The following is a 26,466-nucleotide window of genomic DNA, read 5'->3' on the forward strand; positions in this document are numbered from 1 at the left end:
GTGAAGAATTGAATAGGTCAGTGAATGGTGGATTTGATTTTAATTATTTTGATCCTTACCTTGGAGTCATGTTTCTTGCAAAACAATTCGTGGTTCATTTTTGTGTTTAGGTGTCAAAAGCAAGTACATGGGTTAGTAGATCTATAAACAATAGTGTAAATAGCACCAAATATAAGGACTTGTTCTAAGATAGATTAATGCATCCAAGGAAGCTTGAGGCTACATAATAAAACATCACAAAGACTTGTTCTAAGATAGATTAATGCATCTAAGGAATCCTGAGGTTGCAATTTTGCTAGCTCCATTCCAATTTTTCTTGCTCAACTCCTCCAATTTTCAAGCAATGGGCATGTTTACTATGCCATAAATTCCATTTCTTGTTGCCTATATTTTGGCAATCTCCTCCTACCACACATGATTCTACTACACATCATGAGATTGGTAGCGCTATGAAAACTCCCTAACCAGGAGGCCACTTGAAGCCTCTCTTTTGTCTTATATCTTTTTGGGTCTTTAATTTACAACCTCAACCTCCTTTTCATCAATATTAGTAGTAGCAACATGATTGGCAACAAAGCAATCCTTAGCTTAATGATATCTTGACTACCGTCCCCTTATTCATGCCACCAATGGCCTCACTCAAGATTTTGGTGAATTCCTTCCTAGCCTAGAGTGTGTAAGTAATAAATACATAACATTGAGAGCCAAGTGTAGACGTATGATTTAAGAAGGTTTAATATGGCTTGATTGGTGGTTTGATAATCAATTGCCACGGGGTGTCTCCATTTAAACCTAGCAGTATGATATCATTTGTTGGGCACAAGATCTTTGATTACTGAATGACCCAATGCAAATTTTATTTTGTTGCGATGGTTTCTAGATGTGGCAAGAAGTGAGATGTCCAACATGGATTCATGAATCACAACCACTTGCAAGAGATCTCAACAAAGATCATCTTTGCTTGGTGATTGGTTTCAGATGGAAATTTGATGGAGTTCTTTACTTATGAGAGATACAGAAGCCTAGATGATCTTGTTTGAAAAAAGAAGTGACCTTTATAATATCTTTAGCGAGATCATTATAAAATGAAAAAGAGAGATCATCATTAAGGTTCAAACCAAGGCATATGACATCGCAGGCAAAAGCAAGAGGCTTCCAACAACTAGGAGCTTTAGACAAACCTCATGTTTGCCTGTTGGAACAAAGGTCTTCTCGATGGATATGATATAATTTTTCCATGATAGGGCCTTACATGTTCACAAGCGCATTGCATGAAACAGCTAGCTCAACAAAGTTTCCATGTCATCAATTGCCACATCAACAACTCATGTCAAGAGTGGTGTCATCACCACGTCAATAGCCACATCATCCAGGCTGCATTAGCATGCTCCAAAGGTTTGGGAAGCTTTAATTCCTAGGTACTCAAGTCTATTCATAGCTATTGAGAGCATTGTTGAATGATGTGCAAAGGAGTTTAAAGCTCAAAATCTTGCACCAAGGAGTGTGTGTGTGTGTAGGTGCGAAACCTTATAATGAAGCAGGGGAGAACTCTTCTCTTGCCCTTCTATTCTCTCTCTCTCTCTCTCTCTCTCTCTCTCTCACACACACACACACACACACACACACACACACACACAAAGAAAACACACAGAAAACTTTGTCCGATACCTTACAAAATATCTGAACACATACGGGAGGAATGAATTGAAAAACAAATAATCACTCAAGAGAGGATAACTAAAGCTCCATGAAGTGGGATGGAGAGATTTTTGAACCAAATAGAAGAGGATAAGGAGCTTTACAAGGTGAGCTTAAGAAAGATGAAGGAGGAGGGCTCGTTGCCTTGATGGAAGCAAGGGCTTGCACTTTGACAAGAGTAAGGGCTTGCAGTATCTCACAATGCTTCAAGAAGGAGGGCTCGTTGCCTTGACGGAAGCTAGGGCCTGCACCTTGACAAGACTAAGGGCTTGCACTCTTTCACAATGGATAGAGCATGAATGGCTTTGATGCCATGTTGGAGGATCAAGGGGAGAGAGTGGAGTGCTTAAGACATCTAGCTGTACTATGCACATGCTGAGTGAATGCAAAGCGGTGCATGCCCAAGGATGGGCACGTTTGTTGGACTTAGAACTTTTGGAGATGAAGAATGTTGCCTCTCCCCACACAAATTGTGTGGTTATTTAACTATCTATATATGCATTCATGTACTTCAATACACACACAAGAAATTGGCCTCATTATAGACTTGTTTTCTTACAAGTGGAGAATTTTAATACGTGTATCGTTGATGGCATAGGTTTTGCATATACAAGTTTTGAGTTATTCAATTTGATTGGGATTAGGAGATAAATTAACTCGGTATTTGTTTGATCTTTACCTAGTCAACTCAAAATATAGCTAGTTGTGCTGATAGAATTATGCCAAAGGTCTCTAATCGAAAATAATAAAAAAATGTATTAATTAGTGGAAAAGGAGGAGGGGAGGGTGGTAAAGGCACAAGGGAGGAGGGGGCATATAAAGAGGAGAGTGAATAATGGGAAGTCCCTCTCTATTTATGAGGAAGGGGGGCCCTCCCCTCTTATTCATGAGAATAGGAATTAAAAACCCTTTAACAATAATTTGGTTAATAAATATTGGGGTCTCAGAAGGTCCATAGGTTGAATTTAGAGAGCTATGGTAGGGTTCTAGGGTGGGAAAGATAGCTTTCCTTCTCGTGCATAAATGGCTGCCAGTTAGGGCCAAGTTGGCAAGCAAGTTTCAGGTCTCTCCTCTCTTCCTGCTTTGTGGTAAGTCGGTAGAAATGATTCAACACCTTTTTTGGAGCTATCTTGAGGTCAGAGGTATATGGTTGTATGCTGGAACAACAAATCCGACGTGCTAGGCTGAAATCGGTTTTTCTATTAGGTCATATTGGAGGCTAGCATTGTAAGGAGAGGCCTCGGGGTTACCTTGCACATTACCGGGCCTGCTGGCCTTACATCGTCGGACAGTTTGCTACGATATTTGGTTGACCAGGAAACAATTGATATTTAAACAAGGTCTGACTGTCGGCGGGAGATGTGAAAGCTTGATCTGTATTGCTATGAAGAATTGTTTGTCAGATCTGGCTCAGTTGGTGAGCAAAACTGATGAGCTGGTGGGTGGTGCTCTCAGTGACATTTGTCTGTATCTGATGTAGTTCCATCCCTTTTACATGGTGACCCCTCTGTACTTATGACCATAGGCCTTGGGTTCTATGCCCATTTTTTGGCCATCATTTTGTATCTAATCTTCTTTGTCTAGGGTTTGACCCCCCCTTTAATTAAACTTGGCCTTTTGTTTTAAAGACAAATTTTAAAAAATGGTTACAACATCTCATGTAGCCTATTGGAAACACTAGTCCATTGAAAAATAAAGGTCTTTTCAATTAGGTTTGGGCTTACGTCAAGTTATACAAATGAAAAGCAAACTATTGGAGTAATTAGGTGAGAGCCATCAAAGGGTATGGATGTTATTAGGCTGAAATCTTGATGGGTTATGCATTTTCAAATGATCCCAAGTTCCCTCAAATTAAACTTGAGCTAGTGGTCTTGAGATGCACTGTTAACATATGAGTGGTCTAGAGGCCTCACGAATTTTGTTTAGCCACTTTCAAAAAGAGAACCGTGAGGGAAATTTTATTCACCGAGCGTTAGCCAAGTAAGTAAAATCTCAGCTTGTCATTTTATGGCCTGCCCTCTGGGTAGCCTTAGCATTGACTTGTTTTTTGCAAAATAAAAATTAACAATTGTTTAGTTTTGAAAAAAAAAGCTATTTCTCTATTGGTTGGTGGTGTGTGCCAGCTTCATCCTCGACTGCGGCACTACCACAGCAGACAACCGCACCTGGCTCAACCACATCCAGCTCCCCCTCCTCTCCTCCTCTGCTTCCCCATCCATCCTCGCCCATTCTTCCTCCCCCCTCCTCCTTCTCCTCCCTCCTTTCCAATTCCCTCATCTTCCCCTCGTGCCCTTTCTCCTTCAGCTCCCCAGTCTTGCCTGGCCGTTGCTACCCCACTACTTCTATCCCTTCGCATTCCAGCACTATAACCTCTCCTTAGCTCTCTTTTCCATCGCTACCGGCCCTTTCACCCTCCTCTCCAATGCCAACCTCCCCAAGCCATCTATTCTGGCTCCAACAACAACTCCAGCTACCTCTTCAAGGAGTTTCCCATCAACGTCACTGATGTCCCTTTAATTCTCACCTTCATCCCCGATTCTGTCCACTTTCATAAATGCCTTTGAGGTTCTGTCCATGCATTGATTGTGCTGCTCCATCGAAGACATTATTCTCGTTGATAAAGAACTTCCTCTTTTTGGCCTGCCATACAAAGGACTTGGTGAAGATGTGTGATAAGAAAGGAAAAATAGGTAGACATTTCTTTTTATTTTAAGGTGATTGGTCCAAGTGTGCTCCTTGTAAGGGGCTTTCAATGCATGCATTTAGTGACTTCATCTTCTTTGCCCCCCTCCCCCCCCCCCCCCTGTCCCTCTGTGTGTGTGTGCAGGCAGGCAGGCCACATGATTGAAATTCATCTTGTTTTTTGTTTTGTTCACACTCACCCACCCATGGCCCACAATGAGGGGCGCATAAGCCGAAGGGCCCATACTCCCAGGAAGCAAGCTTTTGAACATGGGCAGCCTGCAGGATTTGAACACGGGCAGCCAGATTTGGCAGGCAGAGGCCCCTGCCACGTGAGCCTGCCTTTGTCGTAAGCTATGAATGGGTTGCTTGTGACGCCATGCCCCCTTTTATAGAAACATGGGAAATGAGGGCTATGTACCATGCATGTTCCATGGAACAGGCATGGAGGCATTCACCATGGAGGTCTGCAGGATATGAATTGAGGGCTAGACATTTTGTCAAGTACCATGTACGTTGGACCGGCTTACGGCCATGTCCAGGTGAGATCTTGGGCACTCTAGTCAATTATACACTCGTTTTCAATGGTCATATTTGCCTTTTTGCCTCTAGCAATTAGCAAAGACCATTGCAGCAGCAGCACAGGTGAAATCTAATCTTGGGCACTCTAGCCGATTATACGCTCGTTTCTATGATCATATTTGCCTTTTTGCCTTTAGCAATTAGCAAAGACCATTGCAGCAGCAGCACATGTGAAATCTAATGTTGGGCACTCTAGTCAATTATACGCTTGTTTCTATGATCATATTTGCCTCTAGCAATTAGCAAAGACCATTGCAGCAGCAGCAGAGGTGAAATCTAAGCTTGCTTTGCAGGCAGGGTCGTTCCAAGCACGTTTCGGATCTTATGAGTCAACAAGGCACTCAGGGATCCTCGAGCTATTACGTCTCTCTCCTGCAAGGGTGCATTAGCATGAAAACCTTGGCAGAAGGAAAACATGTTCATGCCCATATTGTCAAAAGTGGATGTAAACCATCCCTTTTTCTGTGGACCGCTGTTATGAATATGTATGCTCAATGTAAGAGTGTTGCTGATGCACGCCAAGTGTTTGATAGCATGCCAGGACGGGATTTGCTGACCTGGAATATGATGATCGCAGCATATGCCAAAAATAATTATTCGCAAGAGGCTTTTGAGCTCTTTCAATTACTGGAACGTGAAGGAATTAAACCAGATGCAGTAACTTTAGCAAGTATCCTCACAGCATGTTCAAAATTAGGGGACCTAAATTGGGGAAAGCAGATCCATGCTTACATAATCAAATTTAAAGTTAAATTGGACGGCTATCTTGGGAACTCACTTATTGCAATGTATTCCAAATGCGGAAGCATAGAAAGTTCTTTTCAGGTATTTGATAGTATGCCAGAGCGAAACGTGGTCTCATGGACTGCGATGGTGGCTGGATATGCCAAAGTTGGTTATTTTCAGAAGGCATTGAGACTTTATGGGAGAATGATGGGTGAAGGTGTGCAGCCAAATGAGGTGACCTTTGTCAGCATCCTCAATACCTGTGCCGGGCTAGGAGATCTAGAACAAGGGAAGCTGATCGTTGCCCAGATTAGGAGAAGTGGAGTCAAACCAAACTTATTTATGGAGAATGCCCTTATTGATATGTATGCCAAATGTGGGAGCATTGATGATGCATGGCAAGTGTTCTTTAATATGCGTGAACGGGATGTGGTGTCATGGAGTACAATGATTGCAGGATGGGCTCGTCAAGGTTATCCTGAGAAGGCTTTCAAACTCTTCGAGCAAATGGAACAGGAAGGAATGAAGGCAAATGATGTCACCCTTGTGAGCATTTTCAATGCATATGCAAGCCTAGGAGACCTTGAGCACAGCAAGATGATCCATGATCTTATAATGAAGAGTGAAATCAAGCCAAATGATTTTGTAGGGACTTCCTTGGTGGACATGTTTGCCAAATGTGGTAGTGTGGAGGAGGCTCGACTAGTATTCAACAGAATGCCCAGAAATGATGTCGTCTTGTGGAATGCCATGATGTCAGGATATACCAATCAAGGGAATGCTGAAGGTGCCATTAAATTATTTGGGCAAATGGAGTATCAAGAAGTGAAGCCCAATGAGGCCACTTTTTCAATCATACTTAATGCGTGTGCCAGCATTGCTGCTTTAGAATTGGGCGAACAAGTACATTCTCGTATTGTTGAAAGTGGTCTTGACAAAAATGCCATTGTGGGTAGTACCCTTGTCAACATGTACGCCAAGTGTGGTAGCATAGGGGAAGCCCGACAGGTATTCAATCAATTTGCAAACCGAGATGTGGTGTTATGGACAGCAATGATTTCAGGCTATGCCCAACATGGTCAGGGTCATGAGGCCCTACAACTTGCTTGGCAAATGCAAAAAGGTTGTGTAAATCTTAATTGTATCACGTTTGTAGGCATTCTGTCTGCATGTAGCCGTGCGGGCTTAGTGGAGGAAGGCTGCTGCTATTTTGATTCCCTGAATCAAAACTATGGAGTTACGCCAACAACTGAGCATTATGTGTGTATAGTTGATCTTTTAGGCCGAGCTGGATGCCTGGAGGAAGCAGAAGCTTTTATTAGGAAAATGCCATGTAGGCCTGAGGCAGTGGTATGGAGAGCATTGCTTGGTGCCTGTAGAATTTTCAGTGATGTGAATCGTGCCATACGTGTAGCAGAAGTAATTATTGATCTGGAACCCCAGGATGAAGGAGCTTTTGTTCTGCTTTCTAACATCTATGGTGCAGCTGGCAGGTATGATGATGACAAAGAAATAGTGGAGGGATGGGGCTAAAGTCATGGCGGAGCAGATTATAGCTCCGTTAGATGCATCTCTGAGAGCTTGGACCATTAGTTGACAGCTTGGACTGTAATTCACAATCGTAACAAAAATAATAGTGCTAATGGTTGGAGGTTGCAAGGAAATCTGCCTGACACATGCATGTATTGTATCTATAAAGGAGGAATAAAAGGTGGTGTGGGACAAGGAAGATACCCTCTTTCCTCCTATGGATAGCACTGCTCCATGTCTGCAGAATTTTAGGGACATGGGTTGTGCAAAATATCCTAATCAGAATGCATCATTCAGCTGGAACGACAAGATGAGGTGATTCTGTTCTGCTTTTGAACATCTGTTGTGCAGCTTGGCTGCGATTATTATGGGGATGATGGAAGAAAATATAACTCTTCAGATGAATCACAATACCTGCTTGCTGTTTTGCAAATGGTGCGCAAATTCTGAACGGAGAAACTAAAAATGAATTCAAGGGATTCAGTGATTGGAAGATGCAGAGAAGGTGCTTGGCGGATGGCGTCTGTATTACATTGTGTGAAAGTTGATGAGAGTCTCTCTCGGCGATGGGATTAAACCAACCCTGATGCTGTAATATGGAGAGCACTTTTCAGGGCCTGCAGATTTATGGTGATGAGTATGTGAAATATGTGGCTGAATGCATTATAGAGTTAGAACCATTACGAACTGAAGGGACTAAGTGAAAATGACTTAAAACACAGCGCATCCGGTTACTCTAGAGTCTATGACCCTGTGCTGTTTTTCAAAATGTCTGTCACATATTGCAACAGAAGAACAAAATAATGAAGGCGAAGGGATCCTGCGATTGTGCCGACAAATCAGAAGAGGCACCATGCATGGTCTGTATTTCATGTAGCTGCTGGGAGCCCCCAACTCATTGCAAAAAGCAATATGAATGGCCTTTGACATATCCTCCCAAGGTTTGGTCGTGCACGTGCATCTATGTGTAATTACTTCTGAGAGGGCTGGTGCCTCCTGTAAGAGGGGGGCAATCGCACAGCAAGCAGGGATTACATCTATTGGGTCAGGGCATTGTGTTGGAACAGTTTACTCTAAGCAAGGGCTGCCCTGAACTGGTTGAGCCCTTGCCTTAGGACCAAGTAGCTACTGTGAAAGTGGAGAGAAAGAAGACTTTACTCCTGTCATATCTTGCAGCTTTATACTATTCAAGGGCATTGAGTGATATGACCATTATAGCTCAAATGTTTGAAGGCTGCACACAATGGCGTACCTTCCAATATCAATGGAGTCATTATACTGAAACTATCCTGGGGGACTTAGATATTCTGCAATAAACAGATGTGGAATGCAACATTTGTGCCTTGCAAGCAAGAATAATTAGAGAAGATTCATGGATTCACACTGCACACATATATTTGCACGATCTCATGACAGTGACTAGCGAAGGTGACAGTTGCATGTTGACCAAATGGAACTTGTGGGTCGCTTATCGAAATATACTAGGACATATATATGAAGTGCTATCCTTCGTCATGGCTGAGTCTTCCCTTCACCTCTAGAGTGCTGACAGAAACTCAGTACGAAGACTTTGTATTAATGGATGCTCAAGTATGTGTGCGTGTGGATTTGTATGTGTGAGAGCATATGTTTATACTATGGTCTACACCCACTGTTGGGCGCTGATGACGTCAGTGGGATGTTATAGTAGCTAGTCCCTGCTATGCGTGATGGAGTTGATGGTTTTCAACCTTATGAGTGACTATCATAAGATTGAAACTGCACCATGTTGTGTTTTTAGAGGATGAGTTTGGGCATGTTCCTGGATTTATTTAGATACATGCTAGCACACATATAAGTCTTCTTTACATGCTGCTCGACCACAAATGTTGCTCAATATGCTATTGACCCCTTACAATGTAGAACCGTTGTAGAGGTACACACAAATCATTCAGTGCCTATGCCATACAAGGTTGCAGAAAGTTGCATTATTTATCGTAATCCTATCACCCCTTCAATTGGAAGTGTTCTTTCACACTCAATTGAATTATTACAAGAAGGCTTCATTATCACAACAAATCTGACAGGAGAAGAAAGAACTGCTACAACTTATGAGGATAACAAAGAATACTGAGCAATGTAAAATAACTAATGCTCAGCAAAGAAAAGAAACTTGACTAGCCCTTGTAGGTATTGTATGGACTGCACTAGGCAGCTTGTAGAGGCAATGGGGAGGGGCCAAATATAAGCTGACTAGAAAAGAGTATCCAAGGCTAGCTTCTAACTAATCCCCTCCAACAGAAAACTTACCAGTCTTCACAAACAGTTGGGAAGAATTACAGATGATGTGTGCACCCAAGGAAAACTCCAAAGAAACATACAGATCTGGAAGAGTTATTTACAACAATGTAGACAGCCAAAATACTATGTAAATCACACAGCAAGAATCCGCTAGCTCCTCCCCGCGTCATGCTGCTCCCTCCCCCTCTCTATGCCTCAGCCCTCCTCTCCCTCTCCCTCAGCCCCTCCCTTCCCCTCCCTCTCCGCCTACCCCCTCCCCCCCTCAGCCCGCCTACCTGCCCCCCTCCCCCCGCCCTCCATCCCCCTCCTCCCCTCCGCCTCCCCCTCGCCTTTCTTCCTCTCCCCTCTCCCCCGCTCTTGGCCCGCCTCCACCCTTGCCCCTTCTCCCCCCTTCTCTCGCCCCCTTCCTTGCCTCTCAGTCCGCCCTCCCCCCCGGGCTTTCTCGCCTCTCTTCCTCCCCCCTTCCCCTCTCCCCCGCCCCTTCAACTTGCCTCTTGCTTCCCTCCTCCCTACCTACTTCCTCCTCTGAACCTTCTCCTCCTCTCTCCTCTTCCTGCTCTTCTTTGCCTTTCTCTTCGAGTGGCACCCGCAACACTTATATTGGGTTCCGGTTCGTACGCAACCTCCACCCCCATCAGTTCAGGAGGCTACCGTTCTGGACTACACCTCCTTAGGAGCTTTGGAGTCTCCGGTTCTTTTGGCTGTTCCTAGTGTTGCACCTCACATAGTCCAGGATGCTTCAATTACAATTGCGGCCCCGGTTGCAGCTTCTCCCCCGGACCCTTTGGTTGCCTCTCTCCTTGTCACAGGGGTAGCCCCTCTCCCTGACCACACACATTCTCTGGTTGGAGGCTTTCAGATACAAGGTTCTCAGGAGTAGTCTTTAGCTTCCCTCTTGGATAGAGGAAAGGGTGTTGGGTACCCCGTTGATCCACTTCCCTTTGAAGGGATCCTTTGCACCGTTGTGTCGGGCCTGATTCACAGGAACTTCTTTTCAGCCCTGGCAAATTTCCCCGAGGAGGACTCTGTGCCCTCTTCTTTTAGTGAGTCAATGATTGGGATATTCCTGTTGACAAGTGTCTTCTTCTTTAGGTGGTAGGGTGTTTTCTCTTGTTGAGTTTCTGCCACTTGATTCCATCCCTTACTCTTTGAGCAGAAGGTCTTCCCTCGTTTCCGCTACTAGGTTGGGTAAGATGTTCCATTCTACATCCTCCCACTGATGAGGATTGTTAGCTGGAACATAGAGGTTCTTGGTGGCGTCCCTCATCGCCATCGCATATAGCTGATTTAGAATTAGCTTCATCCAGGTGTTACTAGTGGCTCTATTGATGTCTTACTCTTGCAGAAGCACAAATTTGATGCCAGTCAGGTAAGCTACTTTCAGGACACACCTTTTGGTACGTGCCTTTGGTACTAGGGGAGGTACTTGTATTTCAGTTTCGGATTCTTTTCTCCCCTTGTTGGTTGTTTAACATGGTGTGATCTTACACTCGAGGGCCTAGTGGGTTCTTCTTTTGATTGGGGTCGCAAGGTTGGACTCCTCAATCTTTACATCCCTAATAATAGAGGGGATCGTGTACTATTTTGGAAGGAGTTTCTCTCTTGGGCCCCCATTGCAGATTCATGGGTCATAGGAGGGGACTTCAACATGGTAGAGTTACCCTTAGATAAAAAAGGGGGTAGAGAGGGCGGCAACCATTCTTTAGAGAGGGCAGCTTGGGATGCCTTTTTCTTCAGTTTAAGTGGTAGAGATGTTTGGGTTGACGATGCTTTTCACCCTCAGCCATTGTTGGCTCTCTCCCACGGCTTCCATAGGAAGAGCAGGGTATTCTTAGTATGCAGGGTTGCGAGGCTTTTTGTCACCTACAGATATATCAGTGTCATTGTTTTTAGTATAAATGTAGCTTAAGACCTCGGGTCGTATTTCGGTGAGAGACGTAGGCTTAAGTGTGGTAAGCAAACACAGTGCATGCATGTCTGAAAGGAACGTGTATAATCATGATTGGGGCAATGAAGGCTTTCGCCTTCATTGGGGGTTGAAAGGTTTAGGAAGAGTTTAAGGGTTTAGAGGGAGGTTCAGGGTCTACAAGGAGGTTCCAAGGTTTAGAAGAGGGTTCCAGGTTGAGAAGGAGTTTAAGGGTTAGAAGGAGAATTGAAGGTTAATGGTAAAGCATATAGTGGAGAACTCACCAGATGGATCTTCACCTCAGTCCATCTCAGGTCTCCTTCCTCTCCGCTTATGGTTGATATTTTGAAGGCTTTTAGCCCAGCTTCAGAAGTACCCTTCAGAGTGTTCCTCCCTCCTTTTTTGAAGAGATTGACAGGTAGTCGATTATGTGGAATGATAGTATACTTGATGAACATGGTAGGCATCTTGGTATGTCTCACTACATGCAGTGGTCCAGGTGGGAGAGAGGCGTTGTCGCCTCCGTAGGTTCTTGGAAAGCCTTCAAGAGGCTTCTAGAAGTTCGTCAACAACAAATGGTTAGTCACCTCAGAGGATGTGCAAGGAGGATACTTCAGATTGATGCAGCCCTTCCCCTTGATTTGGTGGTGTTATCGCAAAAAAAAATTACATTCTAAATGTAATAAGTAGAAGTGAATATGTGTGTGGCATTAGTAGAATATAATATGGAGTGGCAAGGACCCAAGGTTGAGGTGGCAGGGTATGTCCATGTGCCACCCTTTCAAGTAAGAGGACCCATAGGTGTGTTGTACATAGTCCATGGAGCAAATAATATAGTATGGTGAGATGGCATGGAATCTCCATGTGCCACCCCTCCACCTAGGCAATCCCATGAAACATTAAGTGATATATGGCCAAGGCCAAGGGGACATATTGTATTTAATTGGTAGAGGTGGTAGGGCATCTTAGACTTTCTCATCTATGTGGGCTAGACCCATGTTGAATAGTCCAATGGATACTCTTTTCATAAAGAAAAAGTTAGGTTGAGGTGGCAAGAGTCATTTGTGCCAACCCACGCATGTGAGTATTTAAATAAGAGGGAAAAATCAAGTGCATTCTGCACTAGAGATATGGGGCTTGAATGTGGAAAATGCATCCCTCAATTTGTCGATTGCAATTGAGGGTGCGCACCACCTTCCACCCACGTGGAAGATGCCCTGTCCACACCATGCATGTGGGAGGATGAATTTATAGGAGAGAGCCCCCTCTCCTTTGTTATAAGAGGAGAGGTTATTCCTTTGGTGCAGCACGCTCATTCTTGTATAACCACCATGCTCTAATATATCCCCATATTTTCCATGACTCTCTCCTCTTATTGTCAATACCATCATGTCTTCTCCTCCTCCATTGTTCTCCACACTCACCTCTTATTGATGTTCATACCCTTTCCCTTCTCCCTCCTTCTTCTCCTTCCTATTTTCCCTCTACTCATGTTGCCACTCCCACAGTCTCTTCTCCTATTTTTATTTTAGTCCTCCCATGTCGCCGCTTCATTCCTCTTCTTCTCTCCCTCTCCCATTGATAGGCGTTGAAGGCCTTTGACGAGCGTTGAATGATGGAGCACAAAGTCATACAACAATTTAACGCTGCTCGGATATAATCTCTACTTATGAAGATCGTGTCGCTCTTGACAACTTCATTGTTTCTCTTATGTAAAGATCCTTCCTGTATTCTTTTGAGCTCCTTTTGAAAAAAAAAAATTTATCCCTCAAACACTTTTGAGGACTTCCTTCGAACCCTTGAGTCGGCAGTCGTGATTACTTGGAGAGATGTATTCCTAGAACTCCCAATTGACTTGTAGTGCCACGTGATCCACCAACTTGCCGATTCAGATGACGGGTGAAAGCTCTTATCATGGGATGTAAAAGAAATTGAAATTCTGAACATCCATTGGCAAGATTTCGACTTTAATTCTCCAAGTTGCACAACAGTCGAAGTTCTGGCATCTTCTGAGGTGTTACGAGAAGTAAGGTTTGTCGATGGGTGGGAACTCCCTGAGGATTGGGGATTCATCTTAAGGATTTGTTATTTAATCCCAGTTCACAAACTAGTGCTATCTGATTATTATTTGGTGCATTTGGGTCACTTCCTCCTAGGTAACGATGATGGATGGAGAGTGCCGATCCTATTATTGATGCTCCCAAGGCTAGTCGACAAAGATGCTAGATTTCAATTGTTCTTCCAATGCTGCACCATTAAAAGTAAGAAAGAGGAAAGTCCACAAGAAGAAGGTTAGGGAAGCTGGGAAGCCCAAAAGTTTTTATTATGACTATGCCAAGCAGTGAGGATTTTCTGAATTCCTATGGAATAATATGCATGTGTATGGTTGAAACGTTTTAGCCCCGGAATCCTTTTCTACCAAATCAACCATTTGTACAGCACGCTGAGTTGCATGTTGTGATCTTATTTGGGCATAAAATAAATCATCAGCAAAGGATTGTAAGCTTGTTTATCACTGCATGCCTCACCGAAGTGTTGGCTTCCCCTCATCCCCTAATACTTCCCATTCTTGATTACCGAGAGACTTGGGATGTCCATGTTTTGGTCCTTGTATGATGTCAGCATGGGTGATGCACTTTGATGGTGCCTATAAGTCCACAACAAAAGCACCCAGAGTTGGAGTATCTTTACTTTCTCTCGACGGGGTGGAATTCCATTATAGCATTCCTATGGCCGCCAACACATGTAATCAAGCTGAATATTCGACCTTTATCTTCGGTTTTCAGAAAGCTAAGGACCATTAAATCACCCAACTCGAAGTGCAAGGGGATTCTCATCTAGTGTGCCGACAAGTCAGTGGTGATTGGAAGGTACGAAGCGAGTACTTGGCCCCGCATCATCATCAACATGCCACACAACTCTACCAAGAATTCCAAGAGATCCAATTACGTCACATCCCAAGGTCCAAGAATAGTGTGGCCGATACACTTGCTCGAGCTGTGCGAGTTCCAAGGAGATACCATTTCCAAAGGAGTTTCGTGCCCACACAATTCAAAGTAATTTATGAAGCCTGAACCTACCCCATGGAGGCGAACCGCCCGCATGCGAGTCATATATTGTTATTATTGTGGGAATGTGGCCGCCGCCAAACAAAGTGTCCAAACTACATTATTCGGGTCGTCCGACTTAAGGCCATCATTCAGAAAGTACTTGCCTAGAAGAAGAAGTTGCAATGCAACCACACACTGCTAGAAGAAATCTCTTGGAGATTGCAAGAGTTAGAGGAAGTTAAAGGTGATGTGGAGGCCTTGCATCTTCTTGCCCTGATAATGGCCCTCCTCTTTGCTCTCATGAACAACTTGATGCAGTGCCGAGCCCCTAATCTCCCACAATAATGGCCCGACCATAAAGGTTGTTCATGAGATTTTCTTTGCTGTTGATTATTCTCGCACTATGTTCCGCTCATTTCCCAAATCTCCATTTCTGGCTTACATATGTTTTCTAGAAGTTTCATCTCCTGAATTTTATTTCAAAATACCACTCTCACTTGTTAGTAGTTAGCCAATATATTTTCTTCCCTCTCCACCTCCCCACCATTTCCTTTTCTTTCTATTTTCCTCAATGGCAGACATCCTAGTGTTCTGTGACTAGATGGGTGAGAACCCCAAAGAAAACATAGTTGCATTCAAATGCCGATGTGTTTCCCTTAATTTCCTAACAGAAGATCGCTAGTTGTTGGTATTACCCACATTCTTCGAAGGATTGGCTCAATTATGGTATGAGAAGCAGACAGAGGCGGTCCCTCAGAGTTGGCCAAGGCTGACTGCAGCAATGATCGAAGATTTTGGCAAGGATGAAGTTGAGTTTCTTGATTGCTGGGGCTGAAGACGGTTTTTGTCTCAAGCTTAAGTGGAAGGATCCAGATACCGTGGAGCGGGCACAAGAGATCGCTCACAAGTTTGACAAAGTCAATCAGACCTTGCTTCCAGGAAAGCCTTTGCTCAACCCCAACCTTCTAGAGCCTCACAGCGTCTGCTAGGGACATTTCCTCAGCTTCTTCCACCACGAATGTATCCATAGCTCCTCCTGGGATGTATGCACCTCCCCTGTAGGGGTATATCCTCACCCTCCACTTGGGGGGTTTCCCCAACCTCATCCACAAGCTGCCCTCCTTTCTACACCTTCTGCCTCACCAACAGAAGAACCTGGTGTCAATGATCTTGCTAAGGCACTTAATGACTTATGACTTGAGATGATGGGAATCAGGAAGCAAGCCAACCGCATTCCAAGGAAACGTGCCAACATTGTGTTATTTGATTGTCATTAGAACAGTCACTACCACACCGAATGTCCGAACGGTCCACATGCCAATATACTAGGTGAATCTGATGCAGGAGAGTGCGATGTGGAAGTCCTTGATCTTGGAAAGAGAAGTAGAGAAGTTGCAAGACCTTCTTTTGGTTGAGGACCCGGCTGACCAAAGAAGAAGGTATCGTTTTCAGAGACTCCAGATGTTGAGATGGAAAGTCCCCCTACAGAGAAGAGCAGAGCTCCTAGATCCCATAGAAGTAAGTGGTCTCCGTTTGATTTCCCCATTGGATTAGGGCAAGAAGACTACTAGATGGTTCAAGGGATTGCCAACCGGTCTTTGAATATCACACTCCCACAACTCATAGCATTAAGCCCTAAGGTGAGGCATGAATCGTAGCAAGGGCTTTCTACAAGGAGGTCCAAGAGGAAGGAAAAGGTGCAGGAGATTTCATCTATCTCAGAAGATATTGATCGACACCCACACACTGTGGATGTTATCATAGATAATTACCGCATCAAGAATGTGTACATTGATGGTGGTGCCGCATGCAACATCATGGTGGCCCGCATCATGAAAAAGTTAAATCTAAAATGCACTAGGTGCTCCTCTACTCGGATCAAGGTAGCAGATGGAAGACGACTCGCTACCATAGGGGTCATTGAAGATTTTCCCATCATAGTCAATGGGTTGACCACCACCATCAATTTCTATGTGGTCGACATAGAAGATACCGGAAGAAGTTATCCAGCCATACTTGGGTGACCATGGCTCAGGAAGAGTGATACCCTCTCTAGACCCATTTTTTCCTCACCCAATTCTCAATGACAAGGGTAGGGGTTTTGGTGCCACGGATGAATCCAATGAGTGCATGTGTGCCCAGCCAATTTACAAATTCATGATGTAGTTTCCCATCTGTAAAGGTGGAAACATGTGTACCTAGATCAGGAGACTCTACCTTATCTTTAGATTCCACTCCCTCTTCTTATAAATCTTGTGCCACAAGTGGTCTTTCATATGCTCTTGGCACATGTCTAGTTCTTTCTCTACCATGTACATGGTGGGGGGCATGACTTGTTCCTCTTGTATTAGAGCCTGGGGTTGAATCTATGGCTGGTCGATAGCTTGGGGAGTGATTTCTTGTTGCGTCTTCTTTGGAGGGGAAGTGTTCATCATTTCTATTGGTGGTGGATTCTCTCAAAAGTTCTCGTCCTCCTTTAACTAGATGGGGTTCCTCCACCTTGTCTTCCATCTCGAGGGGCACCTGTTGCTAAGATTGAGAGGGTTTTTCTATAGGTCAACGTTCCATGCACTTGGGGTGAGCATTCAATTGCTTGACCCTATCCCCAATCTTGGGGTTCCTCTTCCTCCAAACCATAACCACCTTGGAAAAATTTTCTACCTTCCATTCTTGATGGAGGTGCTCTTGTCCCTTAAGAAAAGGTAGAGCCAAAACTATAAGGCTTGCCAAAAGGAGATTGTGAAGTAGCTAGGCCTCATGGTGGAAGATGCATTTTTGGTAAGGAGATTTCTTGCTTGGTGAAATGTATTTTGAATTCTATGTTGTAATATCATTTGAATCCATTACTTTGTTTATGGAATATGTGATGTGGTTTATGATTCATTTCTTTTGCATCTTCCTAGAAAGTATCCCCATGAAACATGGCACTCATTGCATGTAGCTCTCTATTGTGAGTTTCCTTACATTGAAAATTGCAAATTGTTGTGGTGATTATGAGATGATATATGAATAATCCCTCATGAGCATGATGTATAATCTTATTAAACCATGATTCATGCTTGGATCAATCTATAAAGACCAAGTTCAAGCTGTGCATGCAACATACTACTTCATGCTTGTACCAATCCGTATAGAGGTCAAGTTCAAGTCCAAAGGTGTGAGTGTAGCAGATTGATGCATATGATTGGGGAAACCCTGATATTTGTAGCAATCTACGACCCTTTTTATTGCTCTTTGGATTGTCCATCACAGTTTACATAACTTTGTCTGGGCCTATCTCCCCTATGGTTTCTATCAAAATACTTGCTAGTATGTAACCCCATAGTTTCTTTCATTTTTGAATCAATGGACTTATAAAATCTCTCTCTCTCTCTCTCTCTCTCTCTCTCTCTCTCTCTCTCTCTCTCTCTCTCTCTCTCTCTCTCTCTCCCCCTCTCTCTCTCTCTTTCTTTGTGTGTGTGTGTGTATATGCACGCGCACGCGTGCGCGTGTGATACATCATCACATTCAACAACAAGCATCTTTTTATATTCATCTATCCATTTGAAACTGTTGTGCACTCTATGTTATGCAAAAGCTGGAAACTATTGTGGTTGATGTGATCTATTTGTATATGCTTTGTATATGCTTTGTTACATATAGTTGTTTGTAATGTATTATAAATTTGAAACCTACACTGTATCACAATGCATCTTGCATGTCAACCTTATGAACCATCGTCAAAGGATAACTAGAACACAAAATCATTCAACTAAGAACATATTAGTAGAAGCACGTTACGCGCTATGCTTTTTATGCTAGTTAGTAGTAGTAGTAAAAAAAAGTGGCTCTCATAAAATGGAAGCAAATCAAATCGTAATTTGGTGGACATTACACATTAACATTCTTTGGTTCAAGAGCTTTCCAATGATATATAGAAAAGTTTCATTGCTCGGGGGTTGCATTACTACAAAACCCTAGGTATCACATGCATTCATGGGGTATTTAAAAAATCCCTCAACTAAAATTTTCCCTCCAATAAAATCACCCCTCTTTACTTATGAACTAACGGAATTTTCTCTAAAGTTGAATTAAAAAATCAAAAGTTGAATTAAAATACCCCTCCTTTTAAATGCACATGGTGCACTAAAATTTTCTAGGTCGATCCCCTGAGTTTCATTTTGGGTAGTGTTAGGATCTAATTAGCACATCCAAAAATTGTGCTAATTAGCATTGTCCATGGACATGCTTTTTTGTGCACTTTAACAAGATCACACTCATATTGAATCATCTCCATCTCCAAGTCTTGGATCTGAATACCATTGTAATTGATGTTTACCTCATGTTGCAATTTCCACTCCTAGAACTAACTCCAATTCTATGTGGTGTAGCTACGATTGTCTCCTAATTTTTTGATTGAGGTTGTTCTTACACCAATACTACTGAAATGGGCTTGAGTAGCCTCACTACTTGTGGTAGGTTATATGATTGGAGTCTAAGATTGTACTGGAATAGTGGTAGATGCAACATTGGAGCCATCACTCATACCTTATCAAATTGTTCTTTTTTTACTTTTCCCAAGTGTCTCTATTTAATTGTTCACCAGCTACCGTAAGTACCCTCAGAGCATGGAAAAGTGCAATAATTCTATTTTTGAATCCAAGTATGTGACCCCTTATACAAGGGGAACCTCCGGATCTCTACTCACTAGAAAATACATTTTCCATTCAACATAGTCACACTAATTGATTGCAACAAATGCTCTAGCTATACCTTGATTGGAAAACTCATGAGCATTATGCAGAGAGGATGTTGCATACACTTGTGGTTATGGAGCTTCATTTTGACTTTCACTACCATTAACAGATCTAGTTAGGAGTTTTTTAAATCCCCTTTTTACACATTTTCCATATATAGAAAGGTATCATATAAGGGGGTTATTCATAGATTGAATAGAAAAAGGGTGTGCTTTATTCATGATAAAGTTTTAGATAATGGGTTTCACAAATAGGCCTTGAACGCACGTGATATAGATGATTTATGTATAGTGATGCCCTCGAGGTGCCTATATGTTTTTAGCTACATTTGTAATATCTTGAATCCTACTTGAAGATCATTCTCATATTGTACATTCTACTTCCAATAACTGTGCCTCTATTTCTTGTCTCTGTGCTTATAGCTTTTCGAACAAAAAGGCTAGAAGCATAAACATGTATCCATCCAATCTCTGCAGATACAATTGACACATCAATGAATAAAAAGGAAGGTTTGTTTGGATTCAAATGCAAAAATACTGAGCAATAATGATCTCTTGGAAATCTCATTATCTCAATCTCCATCGCATTCATTAGCTTGCCATAGTGTAAAGCCTTACCCCAATATGCTAAATATTGGAGCAATCGCCCACTTCTTGCAACCACGAAGAAAACTCTCTACCTCATCCTCATTCTCACACGACTCAATTGTGCTCCACTTACTGCAACATGCTTGGTATACAAGCTACCTACAAGCTATCGACTAGAATCTTGCCAAATGAAGCGTGCTTTGGTAGCTTTTGCGAGCTTTTTATCAGGCAAAAGTGAGTGGGAAACCTAGAAATTATCACCATTAATAAATGTGATTTTATCACCTATACTATCATTATACTTGCCATAATTTCTTAAACACCATCGATAATACTGCAATAGCTTGCCAATAACTTTGCTAAGATGCTATTATTACCATTTGTAATAGTAAATTGCTGGCAATATATTTATTCAATTTATTGATGATTTTTTTGAGTTACAAACATTGATATCATTTTCATACTATTCTAAACACAATGATGCAAACTTGCAAACGTTAATAAAATTCTTGGGACTCCTACTTAAGATGCTTTTATCTATGCATATATAATTGGTCATTAATAATATAAGATAGTTCAATAATAATAAGAAATAATAAAAGTGATTTCCAAATCACTAAGTAACAATAAGTTTTGAGAATTACTTGCTTCATTTCTTACAACTATGTATAATGTGCTATACTAGCTATGACTAACTTTCTCCTTAAAATCTATCATCGACAAATGCCAATGCCTTTCATGAGTGAAATTTATCAGAAGCCATTTGCAATAAGCTCAAATAAAAGAAACTCAAACAAGAACATAAGGATCAAAATCATAAATTTTGAATATGTATATGCTAATCTCAATGTACATAACACTACTCAACATTTTCTTCAAGTTGAAATCTCAACCTGTATGTGAAGAAGTATAGGAACTCCACAAGTTAAAATATCAAGCTTTAACTCTTATGTAAAGAAGTATGAGAACTCCACATTCATGGTGTAAGAATAATGAAAATAGTCCGATCTATTGACATTCATAAATACTTCTTGACTCATTAAGTAGAATTCTAATGGCATTTTATTGCAAAGGGTGAGCACTCTAGACCTCAAAAAATGTTGTAGGTGGAATAATGAGGAATTGATGCACCTCTAAACATGGAATGAACATTTCCTTACTGGAATCTCTTGTAAAAAGTTTGGACCTCAAAGGTATGGGAAAGAGTATACCATTTTCATTCTTCATGATATCACCTACCAACAACAAGCCTGCAAAAATCACAATAAAGAATTAGCAATACTTAAACAAGGAACCTTCATAATAATATTGAATCCATAAAAGAAATATTAAGTAAATTTCCAACCAATGAAGGAACGCATAATGTCCATTACCATTTCCTTACCTTTCTTGAGTACCCGACATCTTAGGCTAGAAATGTTTATTTTTGAAGTACTCACTTTTACCTATTAGATATCAATGCTCCACTCTCATGTAACTACGCGGGAACCAGCTAACTCTACTTATAAGCCCCCCATATGAGGAGAGGGCATTTGAGTAGCTCGGTTATCTGGTAGGTCCTGGTTTGGACACCAGATGGGGGCCATGTGTGGCCTGATGGCTGGATGGCTTCCAATAGAGTTGGCACATCGCCACCTAGGCTACATGCAAGTGCGGGAAGGCATCCCTTGACTGACTGCACTGAGGGTAGACGGAGCATTTCTTGAGGCAGTCCACTCTCGGGTTGCGGGACCCGTTCGGAGCCTCAGATGATCCCAGATGGCTTTGGGCCAAACGAAAACCGTAGGTAAGTTGCTCTGTTTTGCGCACTGGTTCTATCGTATGGTCGGTGGCCTATTTTAGGACCGACCCCCAGTCGACCGTTTTGGGCGGACTGAGTCGATCACCCAATTGAGCCTAACTGACTACGACTAGTGGCTATATAAGAGCAAGCCCGTGAAACCCATTTCATCACTGGCTACAACAGCCCTGATTCCTTAGCATCCAGCCTCCATCTTCTACTGTTTCTAGCATGCCATCGAAGCTTCTTTCACAGGAGCGCACAGTTGGGAGGCAGCGCCATCTATTGTATCAGTTCTACGGTAATCAAATTTTTGATTCTCCATACTATCTTGTTTTCTCTCTTGCATACGAGATCCTATTATCTGTTGAGCACAGACATTGTATTATTTTCTTACATTACCTAGGAGGGAATATTTGAAATATACTCTCTCTTTATATTTTTAATAGTTGTTTAAGACCAAGCCTATGCCAAGGCTAGGTCTGAAACATGAATTCATTTTCTTACCTTCTAAATCTTCCAAATGTGTACTCTAACTTTAATAATTAACCAGTGGTAAAGAATTTCTCTAGCACCACCATTCGAAGTGGAAATGTGGATGGACATTCTTGCTACAATTTTGAAATACAAAACCTAGAATAATAGACATATATTACCTATGATGATATAGCTTAATGTAGCAAGAATGGATCTTCCAAGTTTGAAGGTGACTCGATACGTGCCCTTGCACCACGTGCCTATTAGAAAAAAAAAATGTGGGTCATAATCAATCAAAAAGGTCATATAAAGACTTAAGAAGTAGGAGATAGAAAATTTTGAGAGAGAGAGAGAGAGAGAGAGAGGAGGGGGGGGGGGGGGGTGGAGGGGGCAGACAATAGTATATATGATGGATATTCTAAGGCTTTTGCCAAAACAAAAGCAAATCTTGCCAAAGATGTAGATGACTCAGATTGGATGTCACATACTTCCTTCTCCCAATCTGTCACCCATGTAATGCTTCCAAGAGCAACAATTTGCATGAATGGAGCACAAATTACTGTCACCCATAATCCCTATAAGGTGAAACACAAGGTGTTAGCTACAATAGCTACAAGCTACACGTAGTGCTTCTCAAGCTTATTCTTGCATGGAAACAATAAAAATTCCGTCTCTTTGCGTATGTTTTAATTGAGATACATACAATTGCCAAAAGGAATATTGAAACTTATCCATTTCAACTTATGATGAAAGCTTCTCATTTGTCTTTCCCATATAGATCATATCCATTAATACACTGCGTGGTGTGGTCTACCTGAATAATGTAAAGAAAATACGGACAAGAAAGAGCCACACCACATTCCTAAGAAGATGTATTTGAACCGCATTGATGTGATTGTAATGCTACTAAGGGCAAGATTAGTGCAACTAATATACCTTCGCCTGCAATGGGGTAAGAAAGCCTAAGCTGCAACCGATAGGCAAACCCACAACATAGAAGGAGCCCAGATTAATGAAAGCTCCTAACTTTTGCCAGCCGCAGCCTCTTGCAACCCCTACAATTCACAAGCTGCAAGAACAATTAGATGCTTGGGATGAAGAAAATCCTGTAAGGATTGAATCTTGGAACCCATCATATCACTCTGCATGAGGGGTGTGTGTGTGTGTGAGACTGAGAGAGAGGACAAAAGGCAAACCAACAAAGTATTATCAGTCTTCAGAGAATGCGTATCTGTGTGCCTGCGTTTGTGTGTGAAAATCAGCACCAAATCACACCATCAGGTACCTGAGAAGACTGCCTGTGTGCTGTCGAAGAAGGATGAGACAGCAAGAAGAGGCAGCATCGTCGCTACATACATGATCACCTTCTCATCGTTGCTGAAAGCTCGTCCTATTACATTTCGAAGTAACACGAACATCACCGAGACAACGCAGGCCTGGCTTACGGTAAGGCCAATTGCCACTCGCACAGCTCCCCGAGCTCGTTGCGGCCGGCCTGCTCCCAACTCGTTTGATACCCTCGTGCTGATTTAGACAAGTACAGGGAATCAAGTCGATGTTCATTCATACATCGGAACTTTCAACAGCTAAGTTTAATTGCTGTTGTAAAAGCCTTCCCAATCGTTTAGTACTGACCTTGCCGCAGCACTCAGGCCAAATGGTATCATGAAAGTCATGTTTGCGGTATTGAGGCTGTGGTAAGGAAAACCGAAAGGGAGTCAGAATTTTTCACTGCCTTTCAAACAACACACATTAGTGCCACACAGAATGAGCGTTATTTTTTAATGGACGAACCATATGGCAAGGGTTGACGTTTGGAGCTCAGGATTGGGCAACAAACCCGAAAGCAGGAGTAGACATTCGTAGCACCACCACTCTAAACTGCAATTCCAAGCATCACGAAGTTTAGGACTGGAATAGTCTAAAAGATGCAGGCAGCTCCTGGACCATGAATGCCTCCAAATACCAGCCTATTTTCTTCAACCGCATACTGAAGATTGGCAAATGTAAAACTTCTCTCTAGGATTTCCAATTGTTTTCTAACCGATGCATAACCAACTAAGAAGGGCACGATCCAACTTGCAATTGCAGAATGATTAAAAACCTTTCAGAAGTCGGTTCAAACCGACTCATTTCTCCAATCTGTCTAGGAGGATAAGAGCTTTGCGACTATTGCAACAGTGGATAAACATGACTAGAGAGGGGTATACGGAAGCTGCACACCAGACCATTGCAGCGGACGGTACTGCCAGCTTGACAAAGTCTGTCAGTTCATGCAAGACCTCCCAAGACAATGGAGTCCGAGTCTTTCCACATTTGCTCGAGAATCTTACATAGGTAGACAGCAAGCATGCGTTGATCCAGTTCGAGATGCTTGTTGCGAGTGCAGCTCCTCGATTCCCCATACCTGTTCTGTAAACTAGCAACCAGCATAGAGGTATATGGCACAATGCTGCGACACAGTAGGATAGGACCATAGGGAGAACAAGGCTTTGTGTCTGTAAGAACCGTTGAAGAGGTTGGGCGGTAGCATAGGCGAACAAGCTTGGTATTAACCAACGGGCATACGCGCCAGCTTCCATGGCTATGTCTTCGTCTTGTCCAAGGGCCAGTAAAATCTTCCCTGCGCTCCCATAGATAAACGCAAGTGGTATGGCTATTGCGTTTAGCAGAATCAAAGCTCGTTGCAAGTACAATCCCATCCTACGATACTGCTTTGCTCCATAAGACTGTCCACAAAGTGTTTCTAACGTACTTCCCATACCCATCTGTTTATACAATCATAAGTAAAAGCGCATCAGGGACCTTGCTGGTTTCTCGATGCTACTTACGTTAAACTTTCCAAATACATTTGACAATACTAGACATAGTATCAGAATCTCGCAGTTTGAGGATTGAGCTAGAGTAGAATACGGATATGCTGCTGTAGAATGGAGCACGAGGATGGGGCGGAACGTTGCAAGAATGTACAGCTATAAAACTGCGCGTGAACAGAGAGAAAGAGCTTACCATTACGCACACGCCTGTAGCGTTAGCGAGAGAAGTGGCTAAGGAGGACCCGGAGAGAGCAAGCTCACCTAAGTGACCCACGAACATGATCGAAATGAGCTGAATAGCGGACTGCAAAACGTTCACACAGATCATGGGGCCAGCCAGGTAGCACTGGAGCTTCAACTCCTTAATATCCAGGCAGTTGCAGAGCCTTGCACTAGCTGTGGACCCAAGCAGCTCGCCATCAGCAGTTTCTACTGTATTCATCTGCTCACTAAGGTCTGGTGCTTCACCCATGGCGGCAGGTGCTCGAGCTAGTGATGGTCAGAAAATGTGCGAGAAGAGAATGGAATATAAATGTGGGCATCCCCGACTCCTGAGGTCGCAGTTTCCAAGTCAGCTTGCCGTGTGGATGGGAAACAACAATCAGCTCGTAAAGTAGGTTGGAGACGGGATCAGCTGCGAAGAATCAGTTCTACGCAAGTTCTCGCAATCGGGGTTTAGACGTGATGAAAACCTGCAATTCTGAGCTCCTACTTAGACGGCCATCTTGCCACCGGTGTCCATCCATTTCCAACCGGGAACCAATGACCCTTGAACGCATCAAAGTCTCAACTCCAAGAGCTTCGTAAATGCTACCTCAAATTCGGGTCCTAAGACGTTGGAGCTCAAAATTTGTGATCGAAGAGGTGCCCAAGACGAACTTTAAAGGGGAGATTTATTAGATAAGAGGCGACGAGGGAACGATCAGCCTAAGATTAATCGCCATTCAGGATGTGGAGAAGGTTGGAGGATTCGGGATTCGAGAATGTTGTTGGCGCTCTGAGTGAATATATATATGAGAGCAGAGGGAGAGGGGGATGGAGAAGGGAGGGAGAAGGGAGGGGGAGGGGCAGGCAAAGGAAGATATATATTTGTAAGCGAAGTGCAGGGAATTCGCTCTCAATCTTCGGTCTGCTTGAAGTACAAACGAGGTCCTGAGACCGCCAAGAAATCTTGTATACTATCCCGAAAGCTGGTCACTTGTCGATTGAGCTTTGCATGAGTTCAGAGTAACAATATAGAAAACGTGGATGAGATTGAAACCTTACCATTGATTCGGCTGCGTATGATAAAGTAGGAGATTCTTTATAAATCCGAGAAATAATATTATACAATTGGCACACTTCGTTGAGCACGCGGTTGCTACACGACAAGCGTTTTGAACTTTTTGTTGATAAAAGGCCAAGCTCATGTGAACCTGTCACCAAAAGGAGTTTCTTTTTAGTGTCCCATCCTCCCACGCCACCTCCACGTACCTTCCGAAACAACATGTCCCCCTAACAACAACCTCACATCACCCAAGAAGAATCTCCCATCACTCTAGAGTGAATTCACCAAAACCATTTTTGAATGCCGATACAAAAACCTTCGACCTCAACATCTACCTAGTATGATGTAT

The 26,466-nt window shown here is 42.9% G+C and overlaps 1 protein-coding gene and 1 pseudogene across 6 annotated transcripts; one reads left to right on the forward strand and one right to left on the reverse strand.

Moving 5' to 3' along the window:
- The first annotated feature begins 4,914 nt into the window (after window positions 1-4,914).
- Window positions 4,915-7,770, forward strand: LOC147895416 (pentatricopeptide repeat-containing protein At4g13650 pseudogene; annotated as a pseudogene).
- Window positions 7,771-20,842: 13,072 nt separating this feature from the next.
- On the reverse strand, window positions 20,843-26,014 carry LOC147895417 (protein DETOXIFICATION 16-like). Of its 6 annotated transcripts, XM_087383919.1 has the most exons (10): window positions 25,543-26,014; window positions 25,044-25,401; window positions 24,258-24,802; window positions 23,829-23,915; window positions 23,670-23,726; window positions 23,320-23,558; window positions 22,971-23,089; window positions 22,523-22,609; window positions 22,214-22,294; window positions 20,843-21,027 (listed from the first exon to the last, which is right to left on the reverse strand). In XM_087383919.1, exons 2-9 carry the CDS (start codon window positions 25,320-25,322, stop codon window positions 22,229-22,231), a joined length of 1,479 nt encoding a protein of 492 aa, XP_087240045.1. In that variant the 5' UTR covers window positions 25,323-25,401; window positions 25,543-26,014; the 3' UTR covers window positions 20,843-21,027; window positions 22,214-22,228. The 6 variants fall into 6 exon arrangements, 5 of the variants coding, with proteins under 5 accessions (XP_087240045.1, XP_087240046.1, XP_087240044.1 ...); XM_087383920.1 differs by having other exon boundaries at window positions 23,875-23,915; window positions 24,368-24,802; window positions 25,044-26,014; XM_087383918.1 differs by having other exon boundaries at window positions 25,044-26,014.
- Between the last annotated feature and the right edge of the window lie 452 nt (window positions 26,015-26,466).

Source organism: Dipteris shenzhenensis, chromosome 13 (assembly GCF_047967505.1).
Source record: "Dipteris shenzhenensis isolate YYH24624 ecotype China chromosome 13, Dip_SZ_1.0, whole genome shotgun sequence".
NCBI lineage: Eukaryota > Viridiplantae > Streptophyta > Polypodiopsida > Gleicheniales > Dipteridaceae > Dipteris > Dipteris shenzhenensis.